Raw genomic sequence first — 20,635 nt, 5'->3', positions numbered from 1 at the left:
CTATGAATATTACGTGAGATTAACGTACCCCGTAGCCCATCGGTTTCTACCTGCTCACAATCATAGTCGTCTTTAGTGATTGGACATTTAAATAAGGCTCCAGAAGAATTGGTTCCTGGTTGTTTGTTTTGGCCTAAAGGAGCACCGACTAGAATCCTGGAAAAAATATTTGATGTTAAAATAGCTCGTCTTCAACTGTTGGCATTTCAAATTATTGTAATTTGGACAACGTTAGCAATTATACGTAAAAATAAAACTCCAGTTTCTCACAAAACTGTCAAGAAGTTTTATATTGTATTAACCACAACACAGTAAATTTTGTCAAAATATTTTGCAGAAAATACAACTTTTAGCCACTTTGTTTTTTTTTAATTAAGTTTATCATTAAGGCTATGACTAGAGTCCGAATTTATAGGAATTTTGCTTTTCGTAAATAATAAAATCAGCCAACTTTTGACATTCAATGTGAACGATTTACGCAAAAACACGTCATTTGGTAGGTTTTTTTCATGCTTTTTTTCTTCTTTTTGTGCTTAATTTAGTTTTTTATGCTTATTGGCTGCTATTTTTTGTATGGTTTTATTTTGTATAGGTTAATTTACAATTGAAGCTTTTCAAGCTATATTGAGATATTGAAGGCTTCTGAGAGACAAAAACGTACCAATTATCTGTTGGAAAATGGGTAAATATTAATTTACAAATTTAAACATTTCCAAATGCTTAATATGAAAAATGTCCAAAATGTCTTGCAAAAATTACAAAACAGTCTAGAAGCTTCTAAAAGCTTTCAAATGTTTTTCAACATATCTATAGAGGCTCTCAAAAGATTTGAAGACAGTCTAGAAGTTTCCGTATGCTTCTAGAGCAGTTTAGTAGCTTCCAAAAGTTTCTAGAACCGTCCACAAGGCTTCAAATGCTTTAAAAGCAGTCCAGAACAAATGCTCAAGAGAACAGAAATCTGGTGTCTGTTTTGCTGTAACTGCCGTTTTCAAGACATGGCACCCTTAAAAATTATATTTTGACAAATGACACTTCACGTCACATTTCTACCATTAACCTTAACTAACTAAGGCAGTTAAAGACAACTTTCAAAATTCAAAAATTTTCCAAACAAATTTATGATTACTCCCTTTAAAAATATCAAAAATCTAGTTTTTTTATTTTTCACGGTCGACCGGTGCGTTGTACGATAAAATGTTATATTTAAGGAAAGTTGCGTCTCTTTGAGAGGCCTACATGAAAAAAATTTCACACTGCTAACTCAAACCGTTCTCGAGATATTTAGAAAAATGTCCGAAAAAAGGTAATCAAGTATGACGCCCTCTAGCGGCCAGACGGGGCAAGTTAGCGGTGCCCGCTCAACGTCACGTGATAGCTCCAATCATTATCTACTTACGATCATTTAATGTGTCTATACGGAACGTTTTAAATAATCAAGTTATTCGCGATTGTTTGGGAAAATGCACCGAAATTTTGTCCAAATGAAGGTTTTTCCTCGCCTACTATACTGACCGTCGCCTGAATTAAAGCGTAATATTTCGAAAACAGTTAGATTTACATAAAAACTACAAGAATGCAAAATTGTTCTTAATAGACCACTAAACCAAACTACGTAACGTTTGAACCTCAATACAGTTGCCTGTATACAGGGTGTGCACGAAATTGTTACTGGGTCATTAATTTTGCTCACCCTTTACACAATTTTTTAGATAGAATTCCTTGTTCTACACCATTGAAAAGAGAAGTTCAAGACGTTTCTTTTGAGTGGTTAAACCTCCCTGAACTCCCAAAAATAACCAAGGTACAGGGTGTTCAATTTTTGAACTAATTACCGGTAAAAAGTGCATCAAAGTAGTTTTTGGAAAATATCTCGAAAGCACTGCAGAAACTCCAAAATGTTTCTCAAGCAGTCTAAAAGCCTTCCAAAAGCTTTTAGAACGCTCTAAAGAATTCGAAATGATCTTCAACTAGTCTAGAAGCTCTCAAAAAATTTCAAGGCAGTCTAAAAGCTTCCATAAGTTTCTAGAACAGTCCATAAGTTTTCAATGCTTTAAAAGCAGTCCAAAAACCTTCTACGCTTTTTAAACTCTCTAGAAACCTTCCAAATGGTCCTAAAGTACTTCAGAAATAACTCCAAAATGCTTCTAAAGCAGTAGAAAGCCTTTAGAACAGTCTAAAAGCTTCCAAATGCTCTTCATCTAGTCTAGAAGCTCTCAAATCATTTCAAGACAGTCTAAAAGTTTCTTATATGCTTTTAGAGCAGTTTAAAAGGTTTCAAAAGTTTCTAGAACTTTCTACAAGGTTTCAAATGCCTTAAAAGCAGTCTAGAACCTTCAATGCTCCTAAAGTAATCTAAAAAGATTTCAAAACACTACAGAAACTCCAAAATGCTTCTAAAGCCGTCGGAAGCTTTTCAAAACGGTCTAAAAGCTTCCAAAAGCTTTTAGAACAGTCTAAAAGATTCCAAATGCCCTTCAACTATAGTCTAGAAACTTCCAAAAAATTTCGAAATAATCTAAATTTTTCAAAAAATTCTAGAACCGTCCAAGAGTTTCCAAATGCCTCTAAATCATTCCAGAACCTTCAATATGCTTTTTAAACTGTCTAAAACATTCCAAATGCTCCTCAAGTAGTTAAAACAAATTTTGAGAACGGAAATTTCCAAAACAGTCTAAAATCTTCCGTATGCTTCTAAAGCAGTTTAAAAGCTTCAATTCTAGAACTTGAATTCAAAGAAAGTAAAAAAATTTGCATTTCTGAAATAGTGCTTTTTTAAAGCTTTTTTACAGATTTTTATGCTTTTTTGAGAAATATTCATTAGCTTTTTTTACGATTTTAGTGCTTTTTAATCCGGACTCTAGCTATGACATTGGGTCTTATCATAGATACCTAACTACTTTTCTTAAAAATCTGCTTACTAATTGCGTTAAATTGTTCAGCAGGGATTACAGACTACTCGATTAATTACGATTAATAACCGCCTGACAACGTACAAAACCGATATCTTGAGCAGTAATTGGCAGATTCCTCTTTAAGAATGGACAAACTCAACAAATAGCTAATTAAATTAAAAAAAATGTTACGTAGAAACCTATAATAGTATATTGCAAACTGACATGGAAGCTTCATTACAGTCGAGACGTTTGTTAGTTTATAACCTCGTTACTAATGAAGCTTCCAACCGCGGTTTTTATACATTTTATTTACAATCACGACAATTTTAGACACAAACTGAATTTATTATCGTAAAAGTTTAGTATCACGATTTCAAAGGTCATTATAATTTAATGCTACTAATGTTTGATAGTAACTAGTTGCTGTAAGATGGACTACCTATTAAAAGTAAATGCGAATGACAGACTATTGAATTTCTATATTGTTTTGTATAACTTGATTTGTAAATTATTCAGCACCAGTAGTGTAAGTTTTTGATATTTCAAAATTATGCCTAACTAATTAAAAAAACGATTAAAGCTAAAGAAAGAAGAAAAACTTTGGTTCAGTCAGATCACAAGTGCCAAAAAAATGACATTGAAATCGCTTTGTTAGACTATTTTGATGCAAATTCAATAACATTGAAGGGTTTTACGAAAGCATACTTCCGCATTACGCATTACCCATAGTATTTTCCATCTGTCAGCATTTAGAGAGAAAACACAGACTTTCAAAAAAAGTGGATTTTTTATGAATTCATCATCCTTAAATCACAGGAAGACGATAATCTTAAAATGTCATCATACGGATAGACGAAGCTAAATCAACACTCCTGAACGTAATTATTCTGATTAATCTCTTTTGGACGGAGAAAAGAATTAGGTACTCCATATCTCAAGTGAGATTCAAAGTTAGCATGGTATATCAGTTTTTTTGACATATTTGCTACGAATTCTAAAACTATAATAGATTTTGTTAAGCTTTGCTGAAACATCAAGAACGAGAGAGTCTGCCAAGAACCACAGTAATTAGAATTCTACGCACAATAAAGGCAAACTGCTAGACCAAATAAGAGGCACCGCAATACGGGAAGAACTCAAGATGCAGGACATCGTTTGGGCTGTACGATCAAGACGCGGCATTGGAGGACGTGGACAGAATGGACAACGACCGATGGGCAAAGTGGGCAAAGAACGAAAAAGCGAATTGAAGACCCCCAGACCTCCCACCTGGCCGACCACCGAAAAAAATGACAGGAATCATGAACGTCTGCATCGCATGAGGCCGGATAAACGGAAAAAACAAGACGTAGTCTTAAAATAAGGAGGAAGAAGAAGACCTTACACACATAGAGTAGTGTGAGTGTGTGTAACCAACCACGGCAAAGCTAAAACAACGTCACCGCTCTCTAGCGGAATGTTGAAAAAGTCGGGTCGGAAGTCACAAGCAGGGAACGAGAAACAGAACTCGGGCGAACCTTTTTCAGTACCTGGTTGCACCATTAGATGGACGTACCTGAAAACCAAAGAACGCAAAAATAGCTTTGATAACTAAGCGACAAATACTAAACTAACAATAGAACCGAAATTTAAGAACTTTCTTATGTTAGCAAGAGACGCAAAAAGATGACGCAAAAATGTAGTAGTCAGGCAAATAGTTTGAATGTGACAAATAGACAACAAGAAGAAGACATTCAAAAGTTTTACCTGCCTCTTGCGTTATCCTATTTTTGCTTGATTTTTCCCATAAATAGTGAACATTTTTTGATATATTATATATTTGATATGTATAAAAACTAAACCTTAATACCAGCATTTCAATCAAATGATTATTGCTGATAAAGAGTAATATCCAAACGCTCATTTTTTGATTATTTACAATCTGCCAGAAATAATCATCTAATAACAAATTTTTATCTTTGACCTTGCAGTAGGATTAAACTGTGCGAAACACGCCATGTTATGCACAGTTTAATCATATTGCAAATATTTGGTAGGATATCGTCAATTTAATCTGTATAGTCAACAAGAAAGTGCACAAAAGATTCGTACATCGTACAACAATAATTCCGTTAAAATGCAACACTAAATCTACAAAAGGAAAATTTGAATAAAACATTGCACTGCATCGATAATCTGAAAATTACAAGCTATTGTTCTTAAACGCGATATTATGCCAAGATAGCAGATAGTTCTTTCGGCAAGTGCATAAAGTTACCGACTGCGCGGTTTCTACAACAATCGCATTCTGACTCAATTAAACGCTTTGCCCTTCGATTCGTGGTTTGTGAGTGGAATATATAAAAACACGGCAAAACTTAAAAGAAAACCCGCTCAAATACAACACAATCATTCCAGGGTGGTGCACAATAGACTAGTATGACCATTCAAATCCGTTTCGTGCTTTCCACTATTTGCATTAAATAGGGCAGAGCTGTCAAGGGTCGAAAGAGAATCATTTCCTTTAGAAATCAATTAGCCAGGGAGGAAATAATGTAGTTGTTGGATTGCTTATTCAGGCTGCACCCGTATTGTATTCAGACGTTTCCATTAAATGCCAAGGCATATAATATCCAGGGTTTACGACTCCCTTGTAAAAATATCCAATTTCCACATGTAATATTTTACTTAAGACACTATTACTCAGAATGGTTATTTATAGACAAACGGTCTGCTCAAAAGTGTATGTACAAAAGGGCCATTGTTCAAAAGCCTTCTGCTAGTTTGGCAAGTTTCATTTACACGGCACCCCCTTCAACTAAAAGCCGATTTAGTTAAACTAAATAGAAGGAAAAATGGGCAGTTAACCGCATATGGCGTTATGGCAAATAAAGGTAAAGATTGGAAGTATTTGGGCGGTTGCTTCCAAAACCAAAGACTGAACAAAGCGGGTTAAACGGCTACTTTTAAAGCAGGTGAGATTATGTCTATCACTCAGGTAAAAATTAGTTAACCCTTTTGACGTTATTCATTAAAGAAACTGCCAATTTGTTAATTTTAAAAGCACTCTATTATTATCTAATATGAGAATTTTTCTTTTAACGATTCAAGTAATTTGTAACTGTAGTAGCTGGAATCTTAACGTAATTGTACCTTAGAAAACTACTAATATTCAGGGTGGCGCAAAATTGTGACAAAGTATCATATTATTATTGATTTTTAATATTTGGATTTCATGTCGAATACTGCATCTAAATCAGTTTTCAGTTTAACATTTTACAAAATATTCAAATTAGGACCAAAACATAAGTATTTACTATCGGCCTAACTTGTATAATAGAATAACCAAAATCAGCGTAAGGGGAGTCAAATTTGTATGTTTTAAAGCTCAGATAGGCTTAGAATACACTGCATCAAACATGGGGTCTCGTACATAACGATCAAGTTAGGAATTTTAAAAATACGTTTAATCGATTCCTTTAAGTAGAACACGCTGTATTAAAGCAATGTATCTTATTGCCCTGTCAATTCACTTCAACTTTTATTATTAAGCTGCTGCTTGTTTAATAGCTATTTTTATTTTTCTGAATTATTGCCTAAAAAACGCATAAAATAAATTAGTTAATTAATTTAAATATCATTTTCAATTTCTCCATAACTACTTTGACAACAGCTGGCCAACATCATCGCCAAGACCAAAGTAGGTAGGTACAATTTTCTAATTCTACATATTTATAAAAAATACTTAAATGAAAGTTGTAGTAAAACATGCCGACTACACTTTAGTAGTTATTTATGTGTAAAATTTTAGTGAGTTCTAAAAAGAGCTTTTTTCTACAAACAAAAACAGTGCTAAATAATTTCTTTCCAAATGCATTTCAAATGTACTTTCTTCTGGTTGTCTTCTCTAGGGGTATAGCTAAAACAAGAGCAAAGATGGGATTAAATTTATCTTAATGAAAGTTGAAGGGAATTGACAGAGGAATAAGATGCAATGCATAAAATTAAGGTGTTTTACAAATAAATTAGAAAAATCGATTAAACAATACAATCTTTGGAAATTCCCAACTTCTGTACAAGACACCTTGTATAATGAAAAGTTTTGTAAGCTTATTTGAGCTTTTACTTAGAGCTTTGTCTTCCCTTAGGCCGATTTTCGTTACTTCATTATATTATATACAAGTAATTAGGCAATTATCGTCAATAACAAAGATTTAAATTGTGCTTCTAATATTTTGTTAAAAAAAGTTGGCAACGCAGCAATTTTATGAAAAACTGAAAACTGATTCAAAAGCAGTATTTGACTAAGGAATCCAAATATGCAAAAAATATTTAGTTAAATTTAGATACGATTTAAATAAAGAAAGTTTTGTGCATCGTATGATGAATAACAATCAGTGTGGTATATGATGTTTTTTTCCTGCAAAAAGGTGTGTAGCAAGGAACAAGCATAATACTTGGCGACACTTGTTTCTGCTTATTGGCTTCATTAGACAAATAACTTAATTTGCATGAAAGGTGGTTTAAAAACCCACTGACAGCTGCGACTTCCACAAAAAATGCTCATCTCTATCAATCTATTGTGAAAAACCTCCTGTTTTGGAATATCTCCCCGTCGAGAACAAAATTATGAAAAATAAACTTTTTTGGTACACTGTATATCGCGTCTCTTTCTAGCAATATATTGCAATTTGAGCAAGACGGAGTATGTCGATGGATGTCACTTCAGTTTTCCAACTTCACTTCAGATATAGGTTATGTTATGTTTAATGTTTTGTTTCGAAACGAAAGTATAGAAATGCACAAATTAGGAAAACTTATTATAATCTAATAGTTTTAGAGTTTTAGAACAAAAAATGTACATTCAATAAAAATTCATAATATTATGTTCATGGAGAGTACGGACAAATTATAGAGTATTTCTGGATAACCTGTGCTACTATCTGGGATCTGCTTTCAAATTTACCGACCTGATAAACTCGTAACTGTTATTTTCCATAGAATTTTAAACTTAAGAATAATTAGGTACTCCACAAGTTTGGGATACTCTGTACAACAAGGAAGGAATCTCGCCATGGAACAGGAGATGGAGCCGGACGACCAACCAATCCGGCACGCGACGTCAGAGGAGCTACAGGAAATCCTGCGGCACACATCACATCTCAACAAGGCACCAGGATAGGACAAGATAGGAAACATTGCGCTCAGAAAACTTCCGAGACGAGGGATAGCTGTCCTGTTGAATATGGTTAATGCAATACTTCCACTGAGGCACACTTTCCTGCTGACTGGAAGAGTTCGTGGACTGGACTGGACTTCCCGAAACCACAAAAGGACCCGCTGTTCCCCAAGACTTATCGGCCCATCAGCCTTCTGCCATCCTTGGAAAAAGTGGCAGAAGTTATCATCCTCAGGAGGTTAAAGGAGCAAGAAGAGGACCTGCACGTCATTCATGACAAGCAATTCGGATTCCGGAGGACACTATCAACGGAACTCCAAGTCCTGAGGATGACCGAGTGCATCACGGAAGGGTTCAACAGGAATGAAGCGACAGGAGCCGTGCTGCTAGACGTCGCCCTTCAACAGGGACAATCAAGATGCTGGATGTCGGCTTTTCAGGGCCTGGTAAAACTAATTGTCTCGTCGCTTTCGAGTTAAAATCGACAGCGTCTACTCAAGTTATAGAGAAATGGAAGCAGGAGTGCCACAAGGTGCAGTACTGTCGCCATTTTTGCAACTGACACTCATCAAGTCTGTTCTTCAACCGCACAAAACATTTCGCTCAGGACAGCAGTGGACGCTCCATGGTACGTCAGAAACGTGGACATCTAGCGAGACTTGAAGTTCATCACTGCAACGGAAAGGATCAAGCAGAGCGCATTGAAGATATTCCAAAAAGCGGAAAGCACCAAAAATCAGTTACTGCGAGAAGCAGTGAACTACTACCCGGAGATAGAAGCACCCCACAAACTGTTCTATTTCAGATAGACGACAATTCAGGACCAACCAGCCAAGAAGAGGACCACAATTCCCAACGACTTTTTTTTTTAGGACCCTTACGTCTTCTTCCATATTTATTTAGACTATTCTTCCTCAATTTCCACAATATCGTACTAGAACTGCATTGACGAGCAGTTCTTATAGTTGGTATTCCAACCTGGTTTTTTGCTCTTTCCGACAATTTTTCTGATCTTCGTGCAGTAAATCGTGACCTTCCACTTTTCCCGCAATTGTTTTATAAATGATTCTGTAGATACTTGTTCTTATTTTTAATTTTTACGACATTTTACAGCGAAAACCACGCGTACACAACAGTAAATAAACATATGTTTCCAAAAACTTTATATTTGTTATAATTTTATGGTTATAATTAAAGCCAATAAATTTTGTTTTAAAAGTTTTAGGACAGGCGTTAAGATACTTTCTTCGGTTTTTTTGGTTTTTAGAACTCCACAAAACCAACGATTTTCTGAAATAACCTACAAACTAAATATAGGTGAAGTCACCGTGAAGAATTAAAGCTTCTATCAGATTAAGTTGGTTTTAAAACTAGTTATTAGAAACTGAACATACCTAATTCGTAATTAATTGTTATGCTTAGATACAAAATCAGATAAAGGCCGTGTAACCAACGTTTAGATATAAAACCGGCTCTTAAGAGGGTTGCTCATAAGCCCAGTTTCATTATGGTTAATTTAAAATTTGACGTGTGGCACGCCACTTTTGAAAGCCACTTAAGGCCCTCATAAACTTATCAGCGTGCGGCAATTCGGCTTGATTTAAATTGATGGGTTTTTATTTAGGCTAATTTTTTTCGGGAGGTTGATGATCCGTAAACCAAATAAACAATTTGGTATTTTAATTGCGCATGCATTTACGTTTGGTTTTTTTAGACTGTACTGATAAAACCGTCACTTTGTAAACTGAACGGAACTGCAAACGTACATAATCTTGAGAAAATACCTAATATGCATATCTGCCCACACGAATTGCACTACATCGTATCTGAACTGAGAAATTGCATAGGTAAATGTATTTCATTAAAAGCAAAGACAGTGACAGATGAAAACAGCATACGTTTCTGTAATGTGTGGTTGCAGTTATTCATTAGGTAGGTTCCTATTAAACCTGCAAGGAGATTTATGAATTGCTTAAACGTGGATTGTAAATCTTACTGGTGTAATAATTAAAATTCAATCTGTAAGTCATTATCTTTTACTAAATTTACTGATGAGATAGGATACATTGTTTTACTCATTAATTAGGGAAAACCCTGGTGACCTCCGGGATAATAAAAGTCCTTCCAAAAATTTTGCTACAAGTTCATTTGCATGATTTTCCTATAAAAATCTTTAATAGTTAATTAACATTTGGCTGAAATTCTTTAAACTAAAAGGGATAATATGATATTTCAAAAGGTGAAATATTAGAACCAAGTAAACGCGATCACAACTGGCAGAGCGTTAGTTTCAAATTGAACTATTTTTTATTGTTTTTTGAACACCCTGTATGTTCAGTCGTTTGCGGTTAGCACAAGATGAAAAAGCAGTAAAATGGCGGACATACGAAATTTTATAAATTTTAATACAATTTCCAAAAAAAAAATTAAAAATTCGAATATGTATCTCGGAAACGGTTAAAGTTAGTTTAGAAACCCGGTCAACACGGTTACAACTGACAGAGCGTGGTTTCTTATTGTTTTATTCAACACTCTTTATATGTATATTCAATCGTGTTGTGGTTTTCATGAAGTGAAAGGACAGTTTAAGGCGAAAATTTTGTGTTTTTTACCGTCGCTGAAATCCCAAAAATGGCGGAGATACGGAATATTCAAAATTTCAGAGCGTTAGTTTAAAGCAAAACTGTTTTTTTTTATATGTTCAATTTTGTTTCGGGTAGCACTAGGTGAAAGAGCAGTTGATGACAAATATTTTGAAGTCGCTATAATTCCAAAAATGGCGGAAATACGAAATTTTCTAAATTTTAATACAATTTCCGAAAAACATTGTAAAAGTCGAATATTACGGAAACGGTTAGAGTTACGGAAATTTTGGTAAAGATTCACACTTAAGCTCCAAATTCATGCTATTGTTTGGATTTTTTCGGTAACAGTTTGTTGTGTATTATTTTGTTATTAATCGAATTAATTATAATATTTTGTTGTTTTATATTATAATATTACGATGACTCCAAAAACACATTTTTATAATCACTAGTTTTTAGTAAATCGACAAAAATTAATACTATTTTATTTGAGCCACTCTGGTCCCCACGTCATAATTAATTCTTAATTTCACTTGCACGTGATAATTCAAATACTATATGACAATGAAAGAGAGCGTGATGTTTCGATTTTAAGGAGAGAGGGAGAAAAAAATACATCTTGCAGCAAAGTAAAGTCACCCTACGTCGAACTAAATTGCCAACTGACAGATACGTCAAACGTAAAATAATAGTTATTTTTTTAACAAGTGCGGAAAGTGATACTTTTCCGCACGCTGACTGAAGTTGCCAAACGAGCGTACCGAAGAAAGGCACTTTCCGCACGTTATAGAAACATCATTTTTTCTACGAGCGTTTTCCAATCATTGAAAATAAATGATAAATTAAAATTGAAAAATATATTTTTAATAATAGTGAATTTAACAAAATATTATTCTTTTATACATATTCATATTATGTGTGCAACTAAACTACAACCGCACATTAAAAATATTAAGTAAAAAAAAATAAAACTTGATTACCATAAATGGGTTATGGATGTGATGAATTACCTCTAATCTACTTGTTACTAATATTATTAATAAATAAACAATTATTATATGGAATAATAATTTTGAATATGATACATAAATTAACATAATTTAATTTTCCCACCCTAGTGCGGGAAAATGATTTCTTTACGCATTAGTGCGGAAATGTTATTATTCGCGCACGCTCATAGGAAAAAATGTGACATCTACTGTCATTGCTATTATCCTACGACGTTTTGGTTCATGCTGCTAGAGCTCTCCTCTTCAGAATATATCAAATGATTCAGATTTTTCATACAAATGCTTTTTTAAACTAAAACGACGACTTGCTTGCAATTTCTCAGACAAATGATAGAACGATAACCAGACCAATGCTAATTGACTTTTGTCGTATTTGACAGATTAATAAATTTGAAAATGTTCTTACATGTTTGAAATGGATAAAAAAACTGGTTCTCGAGATATTCGCTTCCAATATTAGAAGAAGATAATCTATATCTTCAACTGGAAATATTTCACCCTGTAGAATACCTGCTAAAATACTTTTTCGCCTCACCTATCTGCTCAAAAATCACCTGAATAAGTTATCGCTTTTTTAGAGCTGTGCTCTTAAAGAATATACATCAAATAGATCCCATTTTCTAAACGGTGTTTTCAGGGTGACTAGACCCCCGTAGATTTACCATGTACAAAGTGGGAGAAATTGGGTGCTTTTAAATAAAAAATAAGTTTTTTAATGGAAAATGAGTTCCAAATTTAACAAAAAAACGGTCGGATTCTAGTAAGTTCTTGTAGAACCATATTTCCTAAAATGAGAGATTTAAAACGGAGTTTAAAATGTAGAAAAACAGCCTATAACTGCCAATTTTTTTGTCCAATTTCAGTTTCAGATACCGACATAATATTTCGTTTATCTTTATTAGAAAAGGAAGTTTTCATATAAGGAGCCCAATTTGGTCTATAGCGCAATGAGTATAATAACTTATTTGGGATAAATTTATAACAAATGTTTGTTTGGCAAGTTTTCCAGCGTTTTAAATATTTAGATATGTTTTAAATTTTCATAAACCAAAAACCATTTAAAGGACACAAACTGGTCTAAAAAAGTTTTTATTAATTTACATAAAACTTAATTACTTCCAGATCAAAGTGTTTAATAAAACTAGACAGATAAACAAAAATGTTAGGCTCTATTAATAAGTATCAACATCAACACGTGATTACTTGAGCACGTTTGTCATGTGTGTTTAAGCTTTAAAAATCCAAATATAAACAATTGAAGGGAGACTCGTGTAGGTAAAAGTCGATGTTCTGTAGAAATGATCTATTAAAACTAAAATAAACAGCGCGCCACCTAAACCGGGACAGTGATTTTTGTGGGTCATTTTTAAAACCTTGCCATTTCTAAATGAAACGACAGATTTTGATGCGGTTTGGACTATCATTGAGCTTGATTTATTGGCTTTTGGTTGATCGAAAAAACACTGACCTAAATGCACATACAGGGTGGAAAGTAGTCCCCAATTAAATTAAAATTTTTTATTTTTGGGTTTGTTTGAGGAAGGAAGTGTTGCTTAGGTCAATATCTCGGAACGTTTTTGGCCGTTCCCCAATTAACACCCTGTGATTCAAGAAATATCCATTTGACTACATTATAAAAATTACATCTAGATTTAAAAAATTAACAAACAGTTTAGTACGCTATACTAATAATACCATTTGACTATGAACTCATAAATACTATCTGTTGTATTGCGAAAACAACTATTTAAAAATTCCAGAATTTTATCGCAACATTTAGCAAAATAAAAATAATCTGAATGGATATTTCATGTTGAAAACATTATTTGGTCCAAATATGAATTAAGTTTTGTTTACAATTTAAGATATTCCATAATAGTTAATTATTCATAATGTGAACAACTGCAACCTTGGCTTTAATTCCAAAACTTAATTAGCTTGATAAGCTAACTAGCATTATTATTAGTCTAGTAGGACAAGGCATTGAAACTAATGTAACATCTAATTGTGTTTAGTTAAAACTGTTTTAGTAAGAGCGCAATATTGTGAAAAAAGGCAATATGTACAATCTTTTAAGTTGGTTTTGATAACACTAATCGAAGCAAAAATAATATTAAAATACTCTTTGTAGCCATTAGTTAGTTATGGACATCCTTTTTAAAAAAAAAGTTCATATTAAGTAAATTTTTTTTTCTTAGTGTTTTACCATTTAGCGCATTTTCCTGATTTGTAAAAACAGAATAAAACTCATGTATCTGCAGTACCTTGGGCATATAGCTAGAAGATCAGGAACAATGGAACGACTAATCATAGAAGGGAAAGTAGAAGGCAAACGCTCGAGAAGTAGATTTCCAACTAGATGGGTAGACCAAACAAAACCCTTAATAAACATGAGACTGCATGATGCCAGACGGATTGCACAGGATAGGCAAGCATGGAATCAACTGCTGAATCAAATGTAAATGGTGTCACTACATCCTTTGGAGGATAATGGAAAGAGGAGGCGGAGGAGGAGTATAAACCAATGTCCGATAAGAATTCGTTAAAATTTGTTAAATTTCAAAAAAAGAAATTACCTATTTTGTATTTTCATGGAAATTGGACAAATTCACTTTAAGAAATATCTCTAATTATTTCCAAGACATTAAACTCCAGTGGGAAATCAGAACAATAATATCAAAGTCATATGTTTGCAACCCTGTTCCTCCTCCTTTGCAACCCAAAGTCATGTCTGCAGTTCCTCTGAAATTAGTAAGCACCAAGTAAAAAAAAACGTTTTTAAAAACTACTGCTATAATCGGTTGCACTTTTTTGTGTTGGAAAACAAATCAAAGAGGGTGTCTTCTGATGAACAGAACTTAATGTTTCCACGAAACTCTTAGTAAGTACGGACCTGGTAGTGTTACAACGGACAACTTAAAGACATCATCAGTAACTCAAGTATACAAGGCATAACATTTCCACTATCCATAATAATAAATCTGAATAAATCTTTCACTTCACACCTCTGCAAAATCGGCTGGCAAAAATTTACGGCACGATTTTCGCCCACAGGTCGCCATTTGGTCCGAACCGGGTAAAAATGTCCGCTTTAGGCGTAGTTGCAACACATTTTCTGCATTTGCCATGCAGAAAAACGACCGTTTAAACAAATGTTGATACGACACGCATCGGCGTAAATTTACTCGGAAAATTACTTTTTGCGGTCGCAATACTAGCCAGGGTGTGGTGGTGACAATTATACCAGTCTGGGTCGTAAAACAGTTCCAAGGGAGTGCATTCTCCGGGAATTTATTGGAGTTTTTGAAAACGCTATTAACGCGTTTATGGGTGTTCTTTAAAATATAAGTGCTAAAAATAACAATCCAAAAAGGGTTTGGTAGTTCTCTTGGGAGTCATTTTCTTTACAAAGTTCCAAGTAGATTTTTATAGTGTTGTAATCTAATTATAAGTCAAGAAATAACGGAATTATTTTTATTTTAATATATCTTTCATGTTTAAAAAATAAGAACTTAGTAAGATAACAGTAAAGAATATGTTGGTCCACTCCTGGTTAGTAGGGCTGTTTTGGAGACCACCATATGATTTATAAGAAATTTGTATGAAATCCTATATCCTACTCTCTTATTATGGCCATAATTTCCTTTGTAAAATATCACTTACGTGAATTATGATTTTCAATACAAAATCATTGGATCACGTGTAAGTAGATTATACCACCAGACTGGAAATGAGTGGAAAATTATCAAGAAGAAGTTGTGGAAATGTTGTCTAGCACCTAAATTCTGACCTCAATTTTAGTTTTTCAAACTAGTAAGTAATGAGTTTTTCACCATCTTTTTAAATCAGCAGCTGCTGTCATATAACTGTGTTTTTTCTTGTTTAATGTTTTTTAATAAATTATTTATTTTTTATAAGCCGCAAACCTGATGAAATTGGACCGGCATCACCCAAGCAGTATTTTTGGGGCAGCAGGTGTTTTGGAACCGATGTGAATGCAGAATCAAAGGACTGGGTTTATGAATAAACCATAAAGAGTGTATAAGAAAAATCTGAAAATTTGACAACTTGCTAATCGATAGAGGTCGCTCAACTGCAATATTGTCGAGGTGAAAACACTTGTCATACTGGACTTAGGTTCTAACTTAGCAATTATAAAGGTCGTTACTTAGTAATTATTCCTCTAGTCTCATTACTTAAAATGCGCGTTCATTCTTTTTGACGAGCAGTTTAGTATTCTATTGATTTATTACTATTACAAGCAGAATTCACATTGATATTGAAACGATTTATTCAAATTTGAAGTAATTGTAAAATTCATTGGTTCATTGGAACCAAACGCTCCAATATCGGTACAGCAGCTGATAGTGATGGAAGACGCCGACGCATTAGAACCTTGTATTTGTTTACTTAGTTCTCTATTTCATGTCATTCTAATGTCTAATGGCTTCTTTGGTTTGTATCCCTGTGATTTGCTTTACAAAAAGTTCGTTAGTTTGCCATATTTTGAACTGTCGGTTATTTTATAAAGGTGAATAGTCTAGCAAAGCATCGAGTATTTGGTCCATCGTGACGATAGGGCTTATTTTTGTAAAATGTAATGTAAATGATAAGCCTGTACATTTTAATCATCCAAGGCTAAAAACATTTTGAAATACTTGTCTAAGCATTTCGGGACTTTTCTGGCAAAATCTGCATCCCTGCTTCTTCCGCTTCCGTAAGGATATCTTAGAAACGTAATTTTCATCGCTTCAAAAAAGCTTTCTTTTTCCCCAGGAAAAACTAACAAATGTCAACATTTATTTAAACATTTGCTAACCAACAAACAACCAACTTGGATCAAAATGTAAAAAAGTCACTGCCAAATCATTATGACATTTATAGGTTACTGAGGTGCAAGAAGGTTTGCTTTGATCAGAACGTTTATTAATCATTACCTCATAAAAAAACGATTTTTTTCACTTGTTGTATAAAACATTGTATGCCACTCATGTGTTATATTTTCTAAGTCACTTGAGAATTTATAGCACTCGGCCTAACGGCCTCGTGGTATAAATCTTTCTCGCGTGACTTATGTTCAACATAACACGCTAGTACCAAAAATAAGTATTTATTAGCTTTAATTGTAGTTGTAGCAGCGTTTCCTACACATTAACTTTAGTAGAGAGAGTTTTTTTACTTTAAAAGTAACTTTACTAATAATGGTCACCTATAATGACAGAAAACGTTTTACTCAAACGCGAGTCATATTCAATAACACATTTCGTGAAGAAAGAGAGTGATATTTCTATTTTTCTGTATACATTTTTTATCCCTAATACATCTTCTAATTGAATCTTATCAGGCATTTTAGTCAATAATGATACTTGATGATATTTGCTGAAAGATCCAAAACAGTTTCTGGAACGTTGCTGTCCAAAGTCTGGGGTCCTAAAAATTGGAAATAACCATTTAAAAATACATTTTTTAACTTTATATGATATTCCAAAACTTTATCTTTGCGGCTTTCACCTTGTGGCAAAAGGTAGACCTTTCCAGAATATTTAATGACCAAACCATGTAAACTATGCTATGCTATAAGCTCTCAAACCTTACTTCCTTACTATTATGAGAAATAACAATATCTCTTTTTGGTTAAGTATTCTACTCTTCGTAAGAGCGAAATCCATTAAAAATAATAAAACCGCAAGAGACCAAACGAGTTCAATTACTGGACGGATATACAAAATATTACTTGTTGCAAAGTGTTTACCTTTAATGACTAATTATATTTAATATCGCTTTCTTTAATACGTTTTGCGTCTTGACTCACATTATTCACTAAGTGAATGAAATCCCAGTCCCAACAAAAATATTTAACCGGTAATTTAATGACGAGCGGTTTATTTTAAAAACGTCGAGCTGCCTTGATCTTGATTAATCAGTAGACGCAACATGCTGTTTTGCCTCATTGTAAATTTAGACAACATTCAATCAACTCAGCCCCACTTAAAACACTCGGCCGGAAGCTTTACTTCTGGATCAAGATATGAATGCAATACTGGAACATCATTCGCTTCGAGAGGTGGAAGCAACAAGAAAAACGAATGTACTTAGGATTAAGAGCGGGATCTGGTTATATAGAAATGTGGCGGCAATATGGCTTTAATGAGTGGCGAGAAGATACACGTAATGAAAGAGTAATTATTCACTTCGCACAGTGGCGCATCCGGCTTGCTTTGAAATGTTTCTTTGATCAGCCACAGACCACTTTGCGCCACTGGTTATAACAACTTTCAAGTTGATATAGAGGTTCGGAAAACATCAATGGGTAATACCAAACTTGGCATCGTATAAATTTCAGAAAAATTAGCACCTCTCACTGAATTGCACGTAGGAGTTTATCAGATACTCATTATATAGGTCCTCGTCTGCAACGTAAACGTATTATTTAGGTCCCAGTTGTGGTTATACAACAGACAATAATTCTTTGTTTTATAATAAGCGGATGGGCTCGATATAAGAAATTACCTCGTAAACGACTATAACACCTACAACTTCGTTTATTCTGTACTCGGGTACCTTTCCCTTTTAGAAACTACAAACTACTAAAATCAAGGTGGGATGGATATTTAAGTTGGTTGGTTCTTACTTTCTTCTTATACCTTCAAAACTTTTGAGTGTCCAATAGAAAAAAAAAACTATTTACACTACTGGATTCTACGCAAAAAGTTGCTGTAGTATTTTCAGAAATAAAAAATAACGCACCTGGAAGACGCTAGACAGTTTTGAAGAAAAGTGCAAGTTTTGTATCAAATTTGAGCTTCAGACACCGATATTTTTATTAATAAGAGCACTCCCATTTAAATACGTCCAATTTGGCCCACCCTGTACAAACTGTTACTTTCATCACATTTTGTACTTCATTTAGTAAGTAAGTCAAAAAGTTTTAATAACTAATAATCGATACAAAGTTTTTACTTAAAAATTTGAGACCCCCAGGTACCTAACAGAGTGTTTGCTCAATCCTATGTCTAACTCTAACTCCAACATGCATACAGGAAAGGAAAGGCGACATATACGAGTTTCCATGCTCTATAGTGCACAACACAAAACTGGGTCTGTGAATCAGAATAGTGAAACCAGAAATCTCAGAACAAGGATTACAAGACAGAGAGCTGACACTAATTCTCTTTTTCTATACGGAGAAGGCATTTGATAAGGCTAAACTTAGCAATGTCTGCAATGCTGTTAAATCAAAAGGATGGTTTATAGCAAACTGCACTACCAGTGCCTGTCTAGATAGTGATCGACTAAATCGAGATAACGAGAGAGCTGCCTACAAAGCAGTTATCGATAAACTACTAGGGCGACTAGACTGAGAGTGCTTCTACAAACAAGTCTATCCGAATACGGCCAAAGAGCAATTCCTAAGCGATGTCTGCGAGCTAATGCAGATAGCGTATAGGAAAGTAGTAGGTAAAATGGAAATCATGCTTTATAATGAAAAGACAAATAAAAGTAGGAAATACAATTCTTCAAAACAAAATGTCTCTTAGTCATATTCTGTATACGTTTCTCTTGCAAATTGCCAAGGTCTTTATATCCTGGAAACTTGGGGTTTGCAAAAACTGTTTATTGATAACCAGCGCATTAAAAACAGTACCGGGTATTGCTTTGAATGAAGTTTGCCCAAGCGGAGACTGAGTTCAGCTCCACAAGACATAATGTTAACGTCCACCTACGTTAGGGACTTAGGCTCAGTTGTACAACCGCGGTCCAACTTTTAAACCTGGTTCAAGTCAAAAACGTCACTTTGACAGCAATGCATTTCATGTGGCACGGTTCAACTACCAGTCGCAGTTCAACTAAACCTGTCTTTAAACTGTGGCTGTACAAATATAAGAACCATCATGCGCTGGGACACACATTAGCTTGTTTGTACTTGATCCTGATGATAGATAGTGTCTAAAAGCCAAAACGCCACACGTCAAAAACCACAATTTTTATCCGATTAAACTTTGACAGCAGTTCGGTTTTCAACTTGAAACGTATCGCACGTCAGTTTCGTGAGTGCCATTTTTTGTCACTAAGAAACCACGTTTCTTGAAACGGTGTTCAGAGAAATTTGAAGTTGACGACCGAATTCCGCAGCCGGTCGAGTGGAGATGGTGGGACCTCTAAGTGGAAACGTTGATTCCTTAAAGTTTACGGGGAATTGTCTTGTGCGGAGCACTTCCAAGAGGCGGAAAGGGTGAAAACCTAGGAGAAGACCACGTGGATGTGACAGTGACGGTTATAGTTTCCACGAGGAATGACTATATCTTTTGCTCGGATCGTGCCTTTAAGCGAATTTTTAGAACTTTTTGTAGCTATCTGGGGCTCAGGGGCTCTAGACTATCTGAGCCTCTCTCGTAACGAGCTGGCAAAATACCCCTAGCTGGTAATGCCAAAAAAACCCAGAAACAACAACAACTTTGACAGATTTCTAAGCAAAGCTTTCAAAGTTCAACTACAATAACTACAAATGAGGGTCGTCTTTCTTGGTCACCAAAACTGTGAAAGTGATAGGGCACCACCTATTATGAAAGAAAGATCTTGTTGGTTCACTGACGGATGAACAAAATCCGGTCAGATCAAAAGACATACAGCTCTGGGACAACATGCTACTTGTTGGAGAGTCTTCCAGGCAGAAATATTTGTAATTTTGTCCTGTGGGCTCGAACTGCTATCCAGTCCCCAAATTGGACAGAATATCAATATCTGCTCAGACAGCAGGGCAGTCATCCAAGCAGTGCAGAGAAGGTCAGCTCCCGGCTGATGCTGGAATGTAAAACAATTCTCGAGAGACACTTGCTGGAAGATAGCATCCGCTTCATCTGGGTACCAGAACATTCTGATGTTCCTGGCAATGAGGAAGTCAACCGTTAGTTTTGACACCATAGACATCAATATTTGATAGGTAGTGCTGAGGATCCCGGGTGCAGAGGATGCTTAGACGAAGAATCT

At 34.6% G+C, this 20,635-nt stretch overlaps 1 protein-coding gene across 2 annotated transcripts in view; it reads right to left on the bottom strand.

Moving 5' to 3' along the window:
* mew (multiple edematous wings) overlaps positions 1-20,635 on the bottom strand; it is a 154,672-nt gene that overhangs the window by 22,061 nt on the left and 111,976 nt on the right. For both annotated transcript variants that reach the window (XM_081977989.1, XM_081977998.1), the window contains exon 2: positions 29-156. In XM_081977989.1, the coding sequence (XP_081834115.1) occupies positions 29-156 (128 nt within the window). The remainder of the gene's footprint in view (positions 1-28; positions 157-20,635) is intronic.

The sequence above is a fragment of the Ips typographus genome, linkage group LG1 (genome assembly GCF_016097725.1).
Source record: "Ips typographus isolate SLU linkage group LG1, UJ_Ityp_2.0, whole genome shotgun sequence".
NCBI classification, from domain to species: Eukaryota; Metazoa; Arthropoda; class Insecta; order Coleoptera; family Curculionidae; genus Ips; species Ips typographus.
The sequence above is the reverse complement of the archived record's forward strand: the minus strand, read 5'-3'. Positions and strand labels throughout refer to the sequence as shown.